This window comes from Gouania willdenowi, chromosome 20, assembly GCF_900634775.1.
Source record: "Gouania willdenowi chromosome 20, fGouWil2.1, whole genome shotgun sequence".
In the NCBI taxonomy this organism is placed as follows: domain Eukaryota; kingdom Metazoa; phylum Chordata; class Actinopteri; order Blenniiformes; family Gobiesocidae; genus Gouania; species Gouania willdenowi.
The window spans coordinates 10518080-10540021 of NC_041063.1; the positions used below are offsets into that span (position 1 = coordinate 10518080).

The window sequence follows — 21942 nt, forward strand, 5'->3', positions numbered from 1 at the left end:
AAAGTAACATTAAAAAAAAAAAAAAAGAAAAGAAAAAAAAAAGTTTTTTAAACGTGGTTTGTTGCTAAATATTGCAAAACGTTGCTGTTTATTTAAGCGTGCGCAACTTTACAATCTGCACCCCATGCAACATTTCCCATATTTTCAAATCCAAAACTTGACAGCCAGGTATGGTTTATTTGGGATGATAAGACAGGCCATCCAGAGGCTCTGAGTGCGCATGCGCTCTCCCCCTCCCTGTGCGCGGCTCCGTTCTCAAGGAAAACACGCTCAGAACCAAAGCCCAGGGCTGGATCTGGCCCTGCTCGTCCGGCCATTGGCTCTCTGAAGGCATTCCTTGACGCCACCATCATCACCATCATCATCATCACCACCACCACCACCATCATCATCCTCAGTGTAACTACAGCGGCATGAGGCGCTCCTGATCTCACAGCTCCGCCGTTCCTCCGCAGCTCGTCTCATCTCAGATCTATTTGGACCTTTGAAGGCCTGACGATGTCTGCCAGAGACCGAGGGATCCGAACCAAAGACAGCGTCAGCCTGCTGCCTTGCTTCTACTTTGTGGAGGTGAGCGATGCCACTGAACGTTCACACTGTGCTTCCTTCAGCTGATGATCAGATGATGAGGTCAGATTTAACTTTTATTCATTATTATTTTCAGTCAAACATTATCCTATCAACCAATGTGCGCAGAATCGGTACTTAAGGCATTTATTGCGTGTGGAAATATTGTGCTGTCAGATATACAGTGCGATAAAGCCTCCTCACTGTAGAACAGTGTGTCTAACATGCGGTCCGCGGGCAAATGAAAGCACTCAGCATCCACCAATGTGGGGCCAGTATAGTTATTATTATTTTTGTGATATTTTAATACCACATTTATGAACAAGTGTTGTTTGATGTATACTAATTTGGCATATTGCACTTGTGTCAGCCTTTTTGTTTGATGTTAATCGTACTTGGAACCAGTTTGATAAATTGCTTATATACTTTCTGTACATATATATTTTTTTAATTGTTTGAAAAATACCCTGACTTAAATGATCTTTTATCTATTTTTTTCCATTTAGGGCAATAATATTAAGTTGGCAAATTGGTTTGTTTACTGGTAAATAACTTAAAATGATCGTGATCGTGATTTTACAAAGAAAAAAATGTTGTATTATTATTTTCCCATATTGCCCACCTCTGACTTGGTCTTATTGATATTTCTGAATTTATTTATGTTCTTTTGTATTTGTTTTTTTATCATTTTGGCAAAAAAACCCAAAAGAAATAAGTAATAATAATTATTATTATTATTATTTTACATTTAAATTGGAAAAGTTAATAATTTATTAAGAATCATATAATAAAGAAAATACAGTACATTCAAAACCCTGCAGCGAGACTCCTGACCTGCACCAACAGTAGAGAACATATTACTCCTGTTCTGAAGTCTCTCCATTGGCTTCCTGTTGCCTTCAGAGTGAATTTTAAAATTCTGGTCCTGACTTTCACGGACAGGCTCCAGATTATATCACTGATCTGATCCAGAGCTAAGAGTCTGAGGTCTTCAGGCCAAAACCTGCTAATGGTTCCTCGAACCTGTCCCAAAACCCGAGGAGAATCCTTTAAAGCCGTCTATGGAATGAACTTCCTCTTCTCCTTGAGCTCCCTTGACTCTGTGGAGACTTTTAAAAAAAACAGCTCAACACTTCCTTATTTTAAACAGGCTTTCCAGAGCCATTAGAGCTGCTTTTATGATTGTGTGTTTTTTTAATTGCGTCTGTTTTGTGTCTCTGTCTGTATTGCCTTTGTAGATACAGTCGTCCCTCGCTATATCGCGGTTCACCTTTTGCGGCCTCTGTGTTTCGCAGATTTTTTTTTTTACAGTGCAATTTTAGAAGCATTTTTTTTTTTTTTTTACAGCGTATGAACTCGCATTGTGTTCTGAGTCCTGATTGGCTAATGCTGCTTTCACCCACCAGCAACACATCCAACTCAGTGAGTTTCACTGTCCGCTGAAGCGAGGAGATGCTGTATGATTGAAAACAGGTTTATGTTTTAAAATCAACGAAGGTTTGAACTTTGAGAGTGTTTAAACCAGAGAGAAATGTTAATTCCTGTCTGAGAAAAGTGTATAAAGCGTGTGGTGAGGGGTTTTACAGCCTTAAAACATGTATAATATTAGGATTTCGCCTATTGCGGGTTATTTTTGGAACATAAACCCCGCAATAAACGGGGTACTATTGTATTTAAAAACCCTAATATTATCCACATCTTTTTAATAAATACAGCTGTTACCCTGTAATTAAGACGACCACTGTAAAGAATATGGCAAAAATAGTTGGTTAACATTCAACGTAAATATAAATGTCCTGCTTCGTGTTTGTAAATTTAATAAAACATATTTATTCATTATTGTAACATAATATCCAGTGTAAAATGCATTTAAAGTGTGCATTTTAAATGTTTTGTTCAGTTCACAAGTCTGCGTAGCTCAAATATGTATCCATCCATAGCTTAATCAGGATCAAATAGGTGCTAGACCCTTTCCCCTGATACTCATTGGTTGCCAGTGCATTGCAGGACTACGGGACACTATTTTAACTTTAAATACACCTGATTAATAAACATTAACTCGGAACTCATGTCTTGGAAATCAAACCTGTTGTTGAAGGTTTGCACTCAAAAAGCTAGAGGCATTTAAACTAAGTCAATGCCTAAAGTTCCAGCTCTCTGTAAATTAAACCCTCTATTTACGCTGCCTAATGGTGTGTGTCCATCACTTTCATGGAGCTTTCCAGCTGTTAAAGGACGTGGATAAATGAAATCAGTCAATGGATTTGGTTCCCGCCACCTTTAGGAGATTTACTGCGACAATCTGTAGTGACCTTTGCACCAGTGTTGTGTGGTTTTGTGAAGTAGATGACATAAAGATAATGTAAACAAGGTAGAAATGAAATACCTGACTATCCAAGCCCACAGATTAGGTTTAAAATGTTCTCTTATCAGAATAATAAATTAATTCACAATTTTAAGGAAGTAAAACAATGCATCATTCATTCAGGTCAATTCTGATGAAATCAAATTTGACCGACTCAAACAAAACCTTTACAATATCAAAGCTGTACTTCGGCAGCAATTTTATGTCTACGGTGTTGGACAGTCCTACAGGTTTTAGTCTAAGTTGGAAAACTTGGGAAACTTTGGGAAACTCTGACAGAAGGAGGTCTGGCCGACCCAGATGGAACAGAATCACAAGACAGCGTAAACGTAGGCTCACCTGGGAACTTAGAGTTGGATAGTTTCCAGGTCGACTTGCAGCATGAAAGTCATGCTTTCATGCCTGAGACAATAAAGAAAAGTAGGATTGCATGGTCAGCAAATCTAAGTCAGTGGCAGACAGGAAGCTAAAAGTGTGTGGTTTGGTTCAGTTAACAATTTATGTATTGACAAATATGTACAGTATAAATGCTGGAGTCTGCCAAACACATTTCTTTGTGTGTTTGTTCTTTTGATCTACCATTCCACTCCAGTCATAACAGTCTGTGGTACAGAAGTGAGCAAAATGATGTCACATGTGCTCTGTCAGAGTGAGGAGGGAAATCTTGTCTTGATTATTAAAATGTCATGGTTAATGTTGATAAGTACTTATGATTAGCGATGCCCAGTTGTTGCAGAGCTCATCAAGGAAGGTTCACAGATAGACTTAAACATAGAGAAACACTGGCAGTGGCTATAACCGACAAAACTGTCGCTTGTTGTTTATACAACAACAGATATAAAGATAGATTGCTTGTTGTCTTTGACCAATGCATTCCTCACTTTCTTAGCCAGTGATGGTGTCAGCAATGAGCAGGTACCACTGTCCTGCCACAGGTGGATCCTACAGCTTTAACAGTCAGAATGTAGTTTTTTGAATGATCAAATCCTTTAACGTCTGGAGGGAGATACAGTACTTACCTGTGCACGTGGATCAAACTGGCAAGACCCCTCGCTCTTTACAATTCGTTGAACACATCTGAGGGTACAGGGCTTGCTTGGCAACACAGGAAGATGATGCTGTACTGTCATGGCCTTGATTTCTCCTCTGTGGGTTTAAGAGGTTATGTCTTCATTTGTCTCCACATTGCCCTTTTGATAAAAATCCACAATAAAAACAGTGGATAAAAGCAAACATCTGCCCTCACACATACTGTAGCTCTTTTAAGGCTACAACTTGGCCCACATGTTGTAAGCGGTACAGACAGCTATGCTGCTGGTTGTGGACTCGCTTACCACGATGGAAAAATGGTAACGTCGTTTCCAGCATCCAAACCTGACATTGTGCAGTAGCCATCTTCATGTGTCTCGACATGGTACAACGGTATGACGGTGGTTTTTCCAAGCTGCAGCTTTACAGTACTTTCCAGAACCGAGGGCGGACCACGTGACGTGTGTCTGCATTGGGTGTAAGGACTTCTAGCTCCACTGATTAGAGGCAGCTGCTTTTGATTGGGTTCTGCTCGTACACTTCCCTCTGGAGGTTTCACAATGAAGATGAGAAAGCAGGACTTTTTCCCATTAGGGGATGTCCCCCTTCCAATAATGTCCCCAAGCTGCTGGAGGTCTCCTGAAGGTGACTGGTTTTAAAGATGTATGTCTTAATTACCAGTGTACACACACACACACACACACACACACAAATAAATACTCATCTTAAAAGAGATGCATCACAGCTTAATAACATACATACACACAGCAGCACATTTAGTATGCATTAAGGAGTTTATTTCTACCGTCTAGACTTAAACGCTTTTTTCCATGCCTGCAGTTACGTGCTTCTCTCCTGCCAGGTTCCGGACACGCCCACGGCATGCAAGTTGACCAAAAGTACAAAGTCTGTCAATGAAGGCAGATTGAAGCAAAGGAGGCGGACTGGGGCATGATGTAATTTTTTTTGGGGCTGTCTAGAAATCACTGAACATAGAGTTTTCCCAAGGCTTGTAAATGTCATTGAAATCTGTGAAAATGATAAAGGGCACTTTATTTTGAAAAATGAATGATAAACAATGTAACAGGTTGATTTGATAAGATTATTGATCAGATTCTTGCAGTGTGACAGGATCAACCGCATTCTTCTGTCCGAGCCACACTTAAAATCTCTCCTTTTTTTCCCCTCATACTAACGACGGATTAACGTTTGTGTGGAAAGCCTGATTTTATTAACTTCTTCCATTCCTGCATTCAGAAATGATCGGCGCGTCATCGTCATAGGTCATCAATACGGTTCCTGTAGCTCTAAAGCGTGACTATGTGTGATGCATTGGAGGGTTGAGGAAATAACTCCGCAGAGCGTCCTGACAGAGGAGACAGAGATGTTTGCAGTGAAACAGAACCATTGGCTTCCCACATAATACGCAGTTTTAAATATATATTGTTTAAAGCCTCATGGAGCTGATGTGAGCGAGTCCGAACTGAAGATGAGCCTCATTTAAATATGTGTGAGAACAGTTTCTGGACCATCCTTACATGCGCTGCACTTATTCCAGGGTCAGAACCGCGTAAGAGGGAAAGAACTGAAGCAGACGGGAGAATATGCGCAAGGCCAGATTTGAATGGGAACGCCCGCATTTCAGGGTCGATCCACCCAGAGTGAGTAACTGGGATGAAGGCACGCAGTGACTGACTTAAGTACAGGGGAGAATAGCGCGCAGCATGGCTTTTTTTACATAAGTGCATGGGAGAATAGAGCCCTAACTGAATACCTATATTGTGTAATTCATTTCTCTGGAAAATTGATATCCTTTTTAGATTAAATTGAAAGCATTTGTTCAGTTCTTACATTTACCAAAGTTGTTAGTAATTGGGAATTTATTATTTTCATTTTTTAGCTCTTTAAAATATATTCTCATGCAAAATGGTGGCTCCCACCTCAGTGTTCACTGAATGCTTTTTAAAGCAATTTATCAGCCTCTTTCATCAGTTAGTTTTATGTTTGGTTTCAAGGTTTAGCTAGCCAATTACAAAGCCTCCACTGTATCTCCACACTAATCTCTGGCTTTGCAGATCAAGCTAAATGTTGCTTCTGGTCTTTCCAATGTTCTATCCTGCCACATTAATATTCTTTCCAAAAGGCCAACTGGATCATCAACCCCATCCTTTGCACATTTCTATATCCAAGAAGTCATTTCAAATCTTTATCCACGGGTCAGTGGAAGAGCCCTTTAAACAATGAAAATGAGTTAGTCATTCTGGAATAAATTTGTTCCATTCTTGTCATTTTACTGTAAAGAGCAGATATCTAAAAAGAGACCTTTGGTACTCTTCAATGAAGGAATATTAACGTGGGGCGACAAATCAAATATATTGACAATTATTTTCTCAAGAACATCACATGCAAAGTTATGTCGCAGTCACAATGCTATTTTTCATCAGTCTGCATTTTTACCAGAGGGCTGGTGGCTAATTCACATATTGATACTTTTTTAGGTATCAACACTTTTGACAACCCTAGTAGAACACAGGTTTAACAGACAGGTGTTAATAATCAGCTTTACCTACAACGGCTACAAGTGTGAATGAGGGAGACTGTTAACTAAAGGTCATTCCCATGGGAGTCAAAATTTCGGAATATATAAATTAAACAATAATTTTTAAAAATTCTCAAACTTTTTTATTTTATTTATACATAGACCCATCTATTCTTGATTTTATCTGCTGTCCCTTTTGGCTATAATAACATGATTTTCTTCTAGACATGTTGCCTTGTTGAAACGATCAGGATTTACTTTTTGTTTTCTTGGTTTCAGGTACTTCATAAAGCAGTTTCTGGTGTACACAACCGTACAGGTGGTGGCGTAGTGGTTAAGGAAGTGGGGTTGCCTGTTTGAATCCAACCTGGGCCATCACTGTAGGATGTTGAGCAAGTCCCTTAAGCCAAACTGCTCGTGTTGTACGTCACTTTGGATAAAAGCATCTGCGAAATGAACATGTAATCTTGTACAGATTGTTGACTCCACCCCACGCATCGCTGCACAATGTGCACTGTGCAATAACATCATTATCAACCTCTGTCTTGATATATAATATATTTGCGCCGGAACAGGACATAATGTAATTATCTCTTTTAGCCAGTAAATAAACTAATTCATTTAGTCCTGAATACAGATAATGCCTTATTCTCCTTAATTCAAACATCTGGTTACATCTGACAGGACAGTTACAGGCTCCATTCACAAATACATCTGTGTGATGTAGGAATGCTACAATACAGTCAGCCCACGTTTCAATTGTGGGGGAGTGGTGGCCCAGTGGCTAAGGACACTGGGCTTGTAATCGGAGGGTCCCCCAACCCCCAACCACTCCCCAGGTGCTGCAAATATGGCTGGCAACTGCTCCTCAGGGATGGGTTAAAATGCAGAGGACAAATTTAATATATGTGTGTTTTAGGTACATTTTAAGCCTTTTTATTTAACTTTGAAAAAAAACTAAACTCATACACATTCCTTTGTATGGTGTATTGTATATGACGGAAGCCCACATCACCAAGCACCGAAAACGGCTGCAATGTAAACAATGTTTACAGACAATCATTTTTTCATTCACAGTTTTCTCTTCCTTGTCATTAGACTTAGACAATGAAAGGAAAATAATGCCAAACTGCTGACTTTAAAGACTGCTTTCTCAAGCCGTAGCTACCCCTCGCTGCTAACCATGCTGAAAGTACATACCGTTGTTGTTAGCGACAACAAACTTTAGCGCGTCGTGATTAGCTTATTAACTCATGTGGCGGGGTTTCCCAGTCCCTCACAGGCACACATGCAACACCAATTTAGAGAGACAGACCAGCGCAGAACCTGTATGCCAAACCGTAAAAACATTATTGAGAATTGTTGCATACCTAGTGCGATGAAGGCATGCAGCACGGTACCTAATGGTCCACAGACTGGTATTGCACACGGTGGTTGTCCTCGGGAGACTGCTCCGAAGCTGTGGATAGCTTCAACTACAAGAGAGTTGGAGATGAAGATGTGGAGGCAGACCACAGTGGAACTACGTGAAGCCTCCATCAGCATTAGCATTAGCATTAGGAGAAAACACATATTTCCTGACTGTGACATCGCAAAACCTGCTGTTGCTTATAGTCCCTATTCACAAGTGCACAACCGAGGTGTGGCGCACACGCACACACATGCTTCTGTGTTCACCACCGCCATTAAAACGGACAGAAGTCTTCGGTATGAAAGTGAAAGTACACTGGAGCGCATCGCTCTGCTCTTCTAACATGCTCAGGCTGAAAAAACAAAACAAGCGCGCAGTAACAACAGACGCTGCCCTCACTTTCAGGGCAAGAAGACTAGAGAAGAAGTCTGGCAATCAGCCGCTCCGCTCCAACTGAAACATTTTTGCCGTTCGCTCATAGGTTTTCACCTTTGCGCACAAATGCGAGTGAAATAAAGCCGTGTCACCTAAAGCAAACAACTCTTTGGTCTAAATGAGACGATAGAGATAAAACAATGCAATGGGAGCATCTACAGAAAGTTTAATCACAATGACGTCATTGATCGGTATGGCGAATTAAGACATTACAGACAATCACATTAATTGCATAAAATGCCAATCCGATATAGCCAATCAAATTGGCTATATCCCATAAATGACAATTAGTTTCCACATTATTAGTCCCAGCTACATAATACACACCATCATGTCAAAGGATTTGTTTTGAATTTTTTAATACAATGGGCTGTACTTGTTTTAATCACTATGAAAATAGCAAAAATGACAGAAAATCTCTTAGATTTAAATGCAAAAACCTTCTTCAGAAATGCTCTCTGAAGCAGAGTGAGTACAGTATGGTGAGGGGAACAGCTTCATCTGCAGAGCATGATCCCTTCGAGCACTGGCACTGACCTATATTTCTCATTTGTACATGCTGAGATGCTGGAAGAGAAGCGAGGGAGGCAGACCATGAATTCGGTCGTGAAAGATAAGTAGGGGGAAGGGAGGCATGAATGAGCTGGAGCTTTCCCAGCATTCATAGTCTGTGATGAGTTAATTCATCCTTTATGCATCAGAAAAAAAAAATGTTGCACTACTTTGTGTCTTTAAAGAAACTGCAAGGGTTAAGGATATTATCCATTTAAAGATATTATTGTTCAAGCTTTGCACTAAAGTGAAACAGCAACATTATTATAGTTTTCTGAAATAAATGCATACATCCATTTTCTTGGTCAAAAATAATAGGACATTTCTGAATACATGCAACATGTTTAAAATGTACACCTACAGCAAGCACTGTTTTTATGCACATCTTTGTTACAGATCTGTGTGCTTCTGTGATATTTTGCCACCGTAGTCCATTCCTGAGATAATCTCAATAATAGACCTGAAGCATATTTATTTTATTCCTTTGTTTTTCAGTGTCTGTGAACTATTTCCTGGACTGGATCATGATGACATATGGCCCAGAATAGAAAAGATCTGTTCTCCCCTTTCACTTTTTAACACACTTTTTAACTCTTTTTGCTATCCACTGGCAGGTGAGCTGTGTTTGAGGAACAGCAGGCCTGCTAAATACTTTACTTGTGACTATAACTAGAATTCACTTTGTACACGACTCCACTTCTGTTCTACTTCCACTTTCTTGAGTGTGTGGTTGCTTATTTCTGGCCAAGCAACAACTCCTAATATTTCTCTCTGAATTCTCTGACGTTCTCACTGATCTGGTGCTGAGCACTGATAAAGCTATCATAGTAGATGACTTTAACATTCATTTTGATGATCAAAACAACAGCTCAAGCGTATACCATATAATACCATATAATAACCTAACCACTAGGAACAAAGCCCTAAACCTAAAAAAATAGGAACTAAAAACTAAGATTATATAGTAGAATACCAACACTATATTCAAACATATCCTGATCAGTGGTTCACTCCTCAACTAGTCTGGGACTCTCGGATGTTCTATCTCTCCATCCTGTTCCGTTCTTTCTTCTGTCCACTAACCCCAACCAGTCGACGCAGATGGCTGCCACCTCTGAAACTGGTTCTGTTAAAAGGGAGTTGTTTCTTCCCACTGTTGCTAATGCTTTTTCAAGTGGATCTTGTTGGATTTCTTTCCTTCTTATGAAATTTAAATTTAATAGCGCTTTGAGACGACTTTGTTGTAATTTGCGCTATATAAATAAAGTTGAATTGAATTGAATTGAATTAATATGCACGTCATGTTAATAGTAATAATATAGTTAAGTTAACAGTAATGTAGTTTCAGCTGCAGTATGTAAGTTTTTTTGTATGTTATGTTGTTAAAAATCCATTATCATCTTTGAGCATATTTTAATGTAAGAAAAAATATCCAATAACGCAAGATAAAGTCCATACATTTGTTGACAGTCTCTAGTGAGAAAAAAGTTGCTAAGAGCATTCATAAATACACTGGTAGGAGAGGCTAAGGCTACAATGGAGTGGAGAGAGGTTTCTACAAACTGCAGCTTTAATATATGATAGTATATATGGTTAAACTATATGTATATTAACTATGTAGTATCAATAATAATACTTTATTTATCAAGCACTTTTTAGTACAAAAAATGCTGTTCAAAGTGCTTTGCAAGGTTAAAATGTACTTACAAATGCCCACCTCACATACACAGACACATTCATCACTTATGGCTGGGTACAGAAATGTACCATATGTGTTCCTACTGCTTACAGCACTGAACACATAGCATCTTTTTGCACATACGTTATTTATTTGCTCTTACTTATCTGTTCTGTATTTTTTTTTTATCTTTGTCTGTTTTAATCTTTTAATCCTCTATTTGTGGAACCAAAGGTATTTTGATCAATGTATGGTTGACTATCACCTTACTGCAAAGAACATCTAACTACAGGTACAAATAAAGTAATCTGAACCTGTGTTTTGCCCAAGGACACTTTGGCAGATATAGCTCTGGAATTAAACCCCAGTCTCTTGATCAGAAGATGACCCCTCCACCACCTCAGCCACGGTCACCCAATATACACATCTCTGTACTGTGTAACACAACACAGAGCAGTTTTCTTCAGTTGAGTCCCATCTGCTGAGCTAAAGATGTCTCTTTCTAAAACCTCAACATGCCTGATTTTTAATGGAAATGCTTGCAACAGCCCAGGGAGCAAAAAACTAATTTGAGCAAGCAGTTGCCACAGGCTAAGTGCAGCGCAAAGCTGTTGCTATAGAACACGGAAATAAAAGCCTGTAGCAACAGTTTTACGGTATAAAATGTTGATGATAAAAACTAATGAACTGTTTCTCTTCTGCTTTTGACATGAGAAATATTTATTCAACGCTTTTGATAAAAACCTGCATGAGCAAAAAGCCAAGGAAATCACACTACAGTCACACCCGGTCATTAGTGCCTGAACATTACGATAAAACCTGATAGCACGGTGACTGAACCGGTAAATTAGGGTGACATTTTCAACCTTCACTGCCTCCTCATGGTTTAATGTACTCATTTCCAAACCACTGAAGCTCCAGCTGATTATAAAGTACCTCCTTAAAATTGTTCCACGCTTTTTTTTTTTTTTTTTTTTTCTAGTTGCCAATCCTGGTGTCATCTGTGGTCAGTCTGTACTTCCTGGAATGGACTGATGTTTTCAAACCAGTCAAGTCGGGTTTTAACTGCCATGACCGCAGCCTGAGTCTGCCCTACATTGACCCCAACCACGAGGTCATCCCACTGCTGATGCTCATCAGCCTGGCCTTTGCTGGACCTGCAATAGCGGTATGGATTCATCACAACACAACATGGTTCAACTCACCCTTTTCTCTTCTGTGCCTCTTCTCTGCCAGGATGGAGTATTTTTATTTTTTACTTTAGATGTATTAAGCAAGGTGCCATAACTTCATCCATCAGGGCTGTGAGATCTGACCTAAAATTCATATCACGGTATAAATGTAATCCCTTCACAGTAACGGTATTAAACACAAAATCTTTCTTGCGTTGTCCTACCCTGACTCCCTCTTCCCTGTTCCGTTACCCCTTACCTAGGTGTAACACTGCCCTCTCTTTTTATATTCTCCCTTTAATAAAATGTTTTTTTACCCTTCCTTAGGGAGGGCTGGTGATGTTCACAATTATGCAATAAAATAAATTGCAATTAAAAAAAACATGCATTGCTGTCATAAAAAGATTGAAAGTGTCTATTTGTACGGTTGCCTTACGGACAACCCCTGGTGCTATTGGTACGGTTACCGAAGTACAAGTACATAGCGTCTTAGTGTTAGGTTTAGGTTATAACCCAATATCGCAACAATTTTTAGCGTTAGGGTTAGAGTTAGGTTTAGAGTAAGGTTTAGTTTTTGTCACGTGACCTTAACTGACCAATGACTGACCTACACTGTATCACGTGAAAAAGATTGCATTTCAGGGATATTGTTGACCTTTGACAATATGTGCAGACAAGGCAAAGAAGAAGAAGAAAGAAGAAGAAAGAAGTGTTTCTGAATGTATTGTTTAGTCCCTTAGCAAAGCTAAATTCATTAAATAAATAAAACTACAACTTATAATGTAATTTTTAGTTATTAAGCAAACATCAAAACTCAAAAATAACTTATGGTGCAAAATAGTGCAAAAAAACCCCCAAAAAAACATTGCTGACATTTTAAATAACAACAAGCTGTTTTCTATAGTGAAAAATAGTGAAAATGTTCAACATGTACTCTCTTTTTCAAGAACAAACAAAATAAATACATCCAAAAAATAACACAATCTTTGGCTATGCCAAGTTGCACTTATTCCATCTCTGTTCAACCTGGTGAAGTATAAGTAAATAAAAAATGTATGTAATATTACACTGTTACAAACGAAAGTTTTATATGGAGGACCAAACCTGCCAAATTTAAAAATAAATGAACAAAAATGTAAAATTAAATACAAAATGTAAAAAAAAAATATTGTCCAAAAAATAAATATAGATTGAAAAATAGAGGTGGAAATAAAAAAAGAAAACACAAATATATTTTCTTTTATTTGATCATTTTATTCATTCAGAGAAAAACGATCAGATGTTCAAAATAACAGATAAGATCCATGTAAACAAATAATTGTAATAATATGTCAAAAGGGAGTAGGAAGAATAAAGTTAATGTTAACATATCAAGAAAAATTCATATGAATTGGAAGACCATTTTGGCCTGACAGTGAAATGGGGACATTTGTGTCTATTAGGTATGTTCTCTCTTTATTTGCATAGTCTTTTTTTATTGTTTTTTGTCCAAAAAAGACCCCAAATGAGTTTAGAACTACACAGATGACAAGAGTGAGACTACAACTCCAAAACAGACCTACAACAAAAGCAGGGTTTGTGCAGCTTTGAACAAATACCAGAAGTAGATTTGCAGTCACAAAACGCTTTAAAACTAACCAGATGTATTGCCACAGAACCCATAAACAAGCAAGAACAAATGTGTATATACAATGGAGTGAGTGTGTGTTAAGATTACTATACTTTAAGTTAGTTAGTTTAACAAGTAATCAAATAAAAAAAAAGGGGTGAAAAAGAAAGTGGTAAATGAACATACTGTACAAAATTTAAGACCTAACAAACTATGATTTAAGACCTAGTTTACAAAATATGGACATATTCAAGATTTTAAATCATCAAATTTAATTATGTTCCAAGTTTGTTTTTTCTGTACCTTTTCTGAAAAGTGTTTAAAATGGGTCATACCTGTCTTTATCCATGTTGGGTCTCATTCTGAAAAAGAAGGCAGGGAAAGCATAATTATGAAATTTCTCTTTCTTAATTTTGGAACGCTGGTAAGTTGCGCGCAGAGGCGTCCATAGACGAAACAACTTTACTCATAATCATGATCTATATAATATTCATTCTGATTATCTAAATACAAATATAAATTTGTTTTGTTGTATTTAATTCATTATTATTATTATTATTATTATTATTATTATTATTATTATTATTATTATTATTATTATATATTTTATGTCTTACTCAAACTAACGTGTCGTGAGTGGTGGGGCGGCGCCCTAGAGCCCCCTATTGGCCAGCCGCCATTGGCCGAACTTCACACTGAAAAATTAACACAGCCAACCCCTTAGACTAGTAAGTGTCCTCTGCTTAAAATTCCCTATAAACATTTAAATATTTGGCATTCATAGATAAGATTTTAAATTATTATATGCATGCATTTTTTTAGGGATTTAATAACAACATGAGATGATTAAAGGATGAGTCCGTATCAAAGGTAACACTTAAGTTTTTTACTGTGGTACTGGGTGACAGAGTAATGCCATCCAGAGACACTATTTGCTCTGATAATTTCTCTCTAAGGTGTTTTGAACCAAATTAAATCACTGAAATGTATCCTGATTAACGAGGAGAAAGTTACAGCTCATCCAGGATGTGATGTTTTTAAGACAAGCCTGGAGTTTTAATAACTGAGGAGTTTAGTCTGATTTCATTGACAAATAGAGCTGTGTATCATCCGCATAGCAATGGAAATGTATATTATGTTCTCTAATAATGTCACCTAGTGAAAGCATATATAATGTAAAGAGTATTGGTCCTAAAATTGAACCCTGTGGAGCTCCATGGTTAACTCTTGCGTGCGCTGAGGAGAGATTATTAACATGAACAAAGTGGGTTCTGTCTGATAGGTAGGATTTAAACCAACCTAGCGCCGTTTCTTTAATGTCAAAAACACTTTACAGTCTCTGCAGTAATGAGTACCAGAACTGCTCATATAAATTGTTCCTATGTTGATGATCGCATGGTTATATCCCAATTAATAATGATATAGTATAGGTTGAAATGTGTTGGCACTTCCTTTTTTTGAAAGATTGTAATGCATATTGTGGACCTAATCGGGATGAATCGTGGTGGGGTAACACAGGAAACCAACTCGACATAACTGAGTCAAATTTAATAAAGATTGGTCATTTGCTAAAACGAGATATGAATCTGAAATAATATGACCTTTTTTTTTTGTGTGTTATACTTTCACACTTGAATATGTCCCTCTGTTTTATGTGTCACTGTGAGGTGTACTAGTGACATAGTGACCTACTGACCTACGGACAATAATAGTCCACACACATTCAGTGTTACACAGTGGGACAGCATTCCATCATTGATCGCACCCACGAATAAACTGCATCAATTGGATCTGTCGAAGGGAAGATAGTGTAATGAAAATAGTCAAATTCTTAAAATTAAGAAAAAAAGTAACTGTTAGGAGTTTATCAAAATTGTCATGCCAGACTAGAAAATGTACCGTTTTTTTCAGACTATAAGGTGCACCAGATTATAAGGCGCACTATCAATGATGGGTCTGACCTGGTCTATTTTCATACATAAGAACTATAAGTCGCACCAGACTATAAGGTGCACCGGTTTGTTGTTATTATTATTATTATTATTATTATTATTATTATTATTATTATTATTATTATTATTATTAAGTGAAACAAAATAGTCAGATAAGTCCAACTTTATTCAACTTATTAACAATAATTCTCAACATTTTTCAGGTTTAACACACAAAATATAGAACATTATTCACTTTTTCAGTTCAGTATGTTGAAGCACAGTACTGATACATATCACTCCGCACTGTCAATTTTTGAGAAAATTGAAGGATTTTAAGTGCGCCTTATAGTCCGAAAAATACGGTATCCTAAAATTGGAGTTAAACTTCACCAAAAATGTCCTATTTTTTTTTACCAAGGTGTAGCAGTAGAATTTGAGTAATTGTGAAATGAAATCATACCTAAAAGATTGAAGTGTAAGATGTCATTCAGCATCAGAGACTTCATTGAGGTTTGAGTTTCCATTTTATTTAGAAATCTTTATCATGTATTGTAAAACAATGAACTGAGAATAGATGACTGGTCGCAGAGGAGTGCGACATGTTCGCCCTGGAATCTCTAGGTTTGTTAAAAAATGCTTCATAAGCCTTTTTAACCGAATAGATTTACAAAAACAAGTCTTTACATAAAGGTTATATAATATAGTGTGTAAAAAGGTAAAAATATAACCCATTTATTATAACAGATACCAAGTATGGTATTCTGACTTTTCATTGCTGTGGCTTTTTATTGGTTGCAGACGTCATACACTTACACACAAGTAAAAAGGCAACAAAAAACAACATCCTACAGTTAAAATATGTGAACTTTTACTGTTCTGACAGATCATGATTGGAGAGGCCATTCTTTTTTGCTGTCTATCCCGGAGGAAGTGTGGAGCTGGAGCTGAGGCCAACATCAACGCTGCCGGGTGCAACTTTAACTCCTTTGTTCGAAGAGCAATCCGCTTCGTTGGTACGCTAAGCTTTGATTCTGTCATGTATAGACAGACATGAGGAGTCACAATCCAAACTGTACCTTGGCTCTGACCCATTCCCCTTTATTGAGTAACTAATTCCTTGTTGTTCTTAACTGTACAAATGTATGACTTTGTATATGCAGGTATTTTTTTGTCCATATGGAGGAGGTCTACTTGGAATGCAAAACAATAAATAAAATCAAATAAAGTCACGCTAAACTGGGGATTACCCACAATTACCGTAGTACAGATGAGGCTAGATTAACTTATTATTATTGGCAGCATTTATTATATTAACTGAATAAATAAATAAGAATAAATAAGAATAACAAAACTTCTGTGAATGCAACCATGTTGGAAATAAACTGAATAAATAAATAAAAATAAATAAGAATAACAAAACTTCTGTGAATGCAACCATGTCGGAAATAAACTGAATAAATAAATAAATAATAAATAAATTGTTCAGCTGATATTGATCGATTATGAAGTCATCACTGTTTAACTCAGTGGTAGTTTGTTTAAATTGTTTACAGAATATTTGTATTAAACCCTACGTTCACCCAATGGTTTCCCTTTATTTGCAAATTGATTTCCTCTCTTACGTTTCCATCTCAACCTCTTTTTGCAGGTGTTCATGCATTTGGTCTTTGTGCCACTGCCCTAATTACGGACATCCTCCAACTGATGACAGGTTACCCAACACCTTATTTCCTCACTGTGTGCAAACCCAACTACACCTTACTAAATGTGAGTTGCGAGCACAACCCCTACGTCATGGACGATATCTGCCCTGGAGCCGACCCTTCAACCATTATTCAGGGAAGGTGAGAAAAAGTGTTTGCTTGAGCCATATTTACTACGTAGAAATTCCTTCATTTAATTCCATAGGCTAATGTTTTTGTGTTTGTTTTTTTTTACTGTTTTACAAAAACACAAACTTTTATCAACAAGTGGTAAAAGCGAAGGCATTGTTTAGAAAAAAGTTGATTTTCATCAACTTTTTGTTCAGTTTCATTAAAAAAGTGGGTCATACACTCATTTGTCTCTTTTTTCTGTGCTGCACACAGTGACTGTGTATCTGACCTTGATTTATTTGTAATTTTCGGTTAAATAAGAGATCAACTGTAAGAGAAAGATGGTAAAAAAAAAAGCAAATAGTTGGTGCTTGTTGTTGTACTTTAAACTATTGAATTTTACCATACTATATTATACTTAATAGATACGTTTCTGATTTTTTTTTGTCCTTACAGAAAGTCTTTCCCGTCACAACATGCCACCCTTGCATCCTTTGCTGCTGTCTATGTTTCGGTAAGGAAAACATCAACTTCATTCTCTACCCTGATTATATGACTGTTGACAGAGCACACGTTTTATTTAAAGCTTTGTTAGAGCCCGATATATAACAACGACCCGAAATATAACAAGACCCGATTTGTTATGAAGTTTTTTTTATAAAACCTGAAATGTAATAACTGCTCAATAATGTAACACAAGTGCTGAGCCCAAAACGTAAAAACGTTTTGCGTTATGTTTGTTATTACATTATGAAGAAAAATCCACGAATAGTGTAATACTTTTATTGCATCATAGATTGAGTCAATGGTTTAAGGATTAAAGGGTTTATTGCTTCAATGTGTACAGTATCTATTTATATATACACACAGTTTTTACAATTTGGGCTCAGCATCTTGTTACATTATTGACTAGTTGTACATTTTGGGTTGTTATTACATATCGGGCTCTAACAAGCCTTTGTTTGTGCTTGTTGTGCTTGCTGTGTTGGTTCTTCCGTGGTTGCTATGACAACCTATGGAGGTCATAGCAAACGTCAAACAAAAAGCAGATTAATATCCATTCATGAACCGAGTGGATGTTTGAATTATTTTCTTGCTTTGTTTTTTCATTATTATCAATATTTTTATTTATATTCCTTCACATTTGAATGTGTTCCTACACCTGCACGTCATTTTGTGCAGTGTGTATAGTTTATATTGTCGAAGTAGGAAAATGTTTAACAATAATGCTAGGACCTAGTTTCCCAAACTGGGGTACGGGTATCACCAGGGGTATGCCAATTGTAATAGGGGGTTAGTGAATAAAAATTAAAAACAGCTTGACAAAACTGGGAACTAGACTATAAATTGACCAGCAGTCAGGAGCCTCCACGCATTGTCACAAATTACACATTAGCCTACGTAATCTCATCAAAAAAGTGAAAATCTGACAAGAGCTAGATTGGCGTGATGAATATGTAGTATTACCGGTGTATGTTCAATCAAAAAATGTTTGGTAGATTTATTTTTCCAAAATAATAATTATATTGTTTCAGACTGAAAATTCCAGTAGGCTAATTAATTAAAATAAAGCAGTCATTCTGAATAAGACGTTTTCTTGTGTGTGTACAGATTATTCTTCTTTTTATATTATATATTATTCTTCAACAGGATAGATAAAATTCAGAGACAAATTTAACAGTAGGGCTACATTGTGTATGACGTTACATTATTTGTTGTTTTTTTTGAAGTGTGCAGGAGTAGGGGGTACATGACTCGGGTTAAATGTATGAAGAGTTACGGGACTGTGAAAAGTTTGGGAACCACTGCCCTATCGGACACTGTTAGAGCCCTACAAGAAGCCAATAGACAACACATGTGTACATGTCTCTCCAAATCGTAACTTACTTAATAGGACTCATTGACTGAGTGACACAAGATGATTTAATTGATTCCTCTTGTGTTGACAGATGTACTTCAACAGTACCCTGACGGACTCCTCTAAGCTGCTCAAGCCCCTGCTGGTCTTCTCTTTTATCATCAGTGCCATCATTTGTGGTTTAACAAGGATCATTCAGTACAAGAACCATGCCATTGATGTTTACGTAGGTTTCCTGCTTGGGGGATCTATTGCTGTTTACTTGGTAGGAGTTGGTCCTGGTTTCATATTATTCTAACAACATGGCAGAATGTCACCTGTTATTCTGTTTTCTGTCATCGGCAGGGCTTGTATGCAGTTGGGAATTTTCAGTCTAGCAAGGAAAGCAGCCGCTCCCCTCCGCTGATGGTACATCATCCCGCTTTGCCTCACATAAGCCAGGAGGCTGTACTCCATTCTCTGCAAATGAAAGCCAGCATGTCTGGGGAGCCCAGTCTGCCCATCTCCCACTCTGAAGGACTTCTTCACAGAGGTCTTTTGCAGCAGAGACCTGATAACAACCTTAAGCAATCCGGTGCGGATGTGGAAGCAATATCCACTCATAGTCATCTGAATAAAGATGTTCTGGGGACTTATAGTCACACCCTTCCTCGAGTCCACACCCCTCAGGCGATGGCTGCATATGAGGAAGCAGCCAGACGTCATGCTGCCACTCTTCATCACGCCTCCATGGATTCCAGCCGCTCAAAAGAGCTTCTCTCTCAATGGAAAAATAAAAACAGCCACAAGTGCTCATTCCAGGTTCCTAATTCCTTCTCGTCTTCCGTAGACTCATCATCTGGCCAGTCCTCACAGCCTCCCCACCATCACGGTAGCATGGAGCTCAGAGCCAGCTCTGAACTTCTAACCATGAGTCCTAATGGAAGTTTTGACGCTCATGCATACATGTCCAAACTCTCTGCAGGGACGAGTTCCACCCTGCCCACTAACTGCAGCGGTATCACCGGAGGGACCAGAATATCGATTCAGTCAAGACCTGGGTCTTCACAGCTTGTCCACATACCAGAGGAAGCTCATGAAAACTACAATACTAATTCCCTGAAGGTGGTACGAGGAGCCAACGAGGGGGTTTCCACAATTCAGGGTAACTGGCAAAGAGCAGCAGAGAAAATGGCCCCAAGGACTTACGAAAATGGACACAATGCCCAGCCACGCATTATGCAAGTGATAGCTATGTCCAAGCAGCAGGGACTCCTACAAACACATTCCAAGAGTTTGGATGAGACCAGCATAGCCTGCAGCGCCGCTGGGAGTTGCCAGGGCCCTGTGGTTTACCGGGGGCCACCAGACCAAGACCTGACATCCACCCAAGGACCAAACCCACTAAGTATCACCATGGGCAATAATTCAGGAAGTACTGGGGCAATTGTTAGAGTTGATGCCCATCCTGAAAACAGACCAATAATTCAGCCACCCTCCACTGATGGGAGTGGCTCGTGGAGATGGCGATCGCTGGATCATGGCACTGGAGGAGGGATGTCAAGTGGTGAAGCAGGAGGAGAGAATATGAAGCAGTCTTTTGATCCAAATAATCTGAACAGGGACTCGGAGAACTCGGAGAGAGTGCTCGAACAGTCCATTGAAATAAAAGGAATTAATCACCTAGTTCCTACCACTTCCACTGTTAGTACTCCATCTGTGGGTACTGTCCACACACAGAAAATAGGCCATTCAGAGCAGAGGCACCAGCCACAAGGAATCTCCACCATTAGAGTCACACCAGGGGATGGTGGTGGTTCGGGTTCTGCTGGAGGCAGCGGGGGCGGTGGGGAGACTCCTTCAGAAACCCTCTCAGTCTCCTCTAGCCGTGAGTCCACTTTACGGAGAAAAAGTAATAACATGATTCTGATTCCGGAGAGAGCCAACAGCCCCGACAGTGCTCGAAGTATCTTCTACAAGGGAACATCAATCACCCCTGCTTTTAAGGACTGACCTCTATAAACACTGACTGTAGAAACGCCATATAGTTGGTTTCACCTGTCAATGCACACATCGATTCACTTCAAATGACGGGTTTACCTAGCATGACTTTTCTATGTGTTTGCACTAAAAGCACAACAATGTGTGTGTTGCAGAAAAAAAAAAAAAAAGTACTGTAATGTGAATGGTGTGTTATTTAGGTAGGAGAAAGACATTTTTCGTAATTAACCAACGTTTGAAAAGAAAAACTGATTAGCACAGTGAATTCTGATTTGTAGCACACGTAAAAAAAAAATGCTTCAAAGCTGTGATACCAATGTTTACTACTGCGTTGTAAATACTTCTGGGTGCTCGGTTAGAAAGCACTATATAGATACAAAACCACTAACTGTGAACTTCAAAAAGATAGTGAATTATTTTACAAAAAGTAACCAATATGTCAATAATATGTGATGGATATGTTTTTATATTTTGTTTCTATTTGTGTACAAACAGTAACACCACATATTCAACTGAATACTGTTGGAGCCATAAGTGTGCTTAGCATTCCCTCTGTAGCCATGAAATCAAACATGCTGTGACTTGCACTGAAACACCTGTTTACTGTAACTTGTTGCTGTAAAACTCAAGTATATGTTTTAATAATAATAATAATAATAATAATAATAATAATAATAATAATAATAATAATAATAATAATAATAATAATAATAATACGTCAATTTTATATAGCGCTTTTTTGGACACTCAAAGATGCTTCTAGCTTAGTTAAAGCTAGTTTTGGGAGTTGTTTTGGTCTATACAATGCACAATCTGTAAAGTAATGAATAAGTCCTTTATTTATGAATAATTAACATGTTTTAATTGGATGGTGGATTTATTAATCCACCATCAATATTTTTTACCCTGCTTTGTAGTTTAGTTTGTAGCTTTCCAAGACTTCAAACCAACATCACAGCTCGGCGTCGTTCTTCTATGATACATTGCTGTATTACTGCC

At 38.0% G+C, this 21942-nt stretch overlaps 1 protein-coding gene across 2 annotated transcripts; it reads left to right on the forward strand.

The window, feature by feature from the left end:
* The first annotated feature begins 255 nt into the window (after positions 1 to 255).
* Positions 256 to 21128, forward strand: plppr4b (phospholipid phosphatase related 4b). 2 transcript variants are annotated; one of them, XM_028434436.1, is made up of 7 exons: positions 256 to 570; positions 11559 to 11744; positions 16175 to 16304; positions 16940 to 17135; positions 17562 to 17619; positions 19055 to 19228; positions 19309 to 21128. In XM_028434436.1, exons 1-7 carry the CDS (start codon positions 499 to 501, stop codon positions 20953 to 20955), a joined length of 2463 nt encoding a protein of 820 aa, XP_028290237.1. In that variant the 5' UTR covers positions 256 to 498; the 3' UTR covers positions 20956 to 21128. The 2 variants fall into 2 exon arrangements, with proteins under 2 accessions (XP_028290237.1, XP_028290239.1); XM_028434438.1 differs by having other exon boundaries at positions 489 to 630.
* The last annotated feature ends 814 nt before the right edge of the window (positions 21129 to 21942 follow it).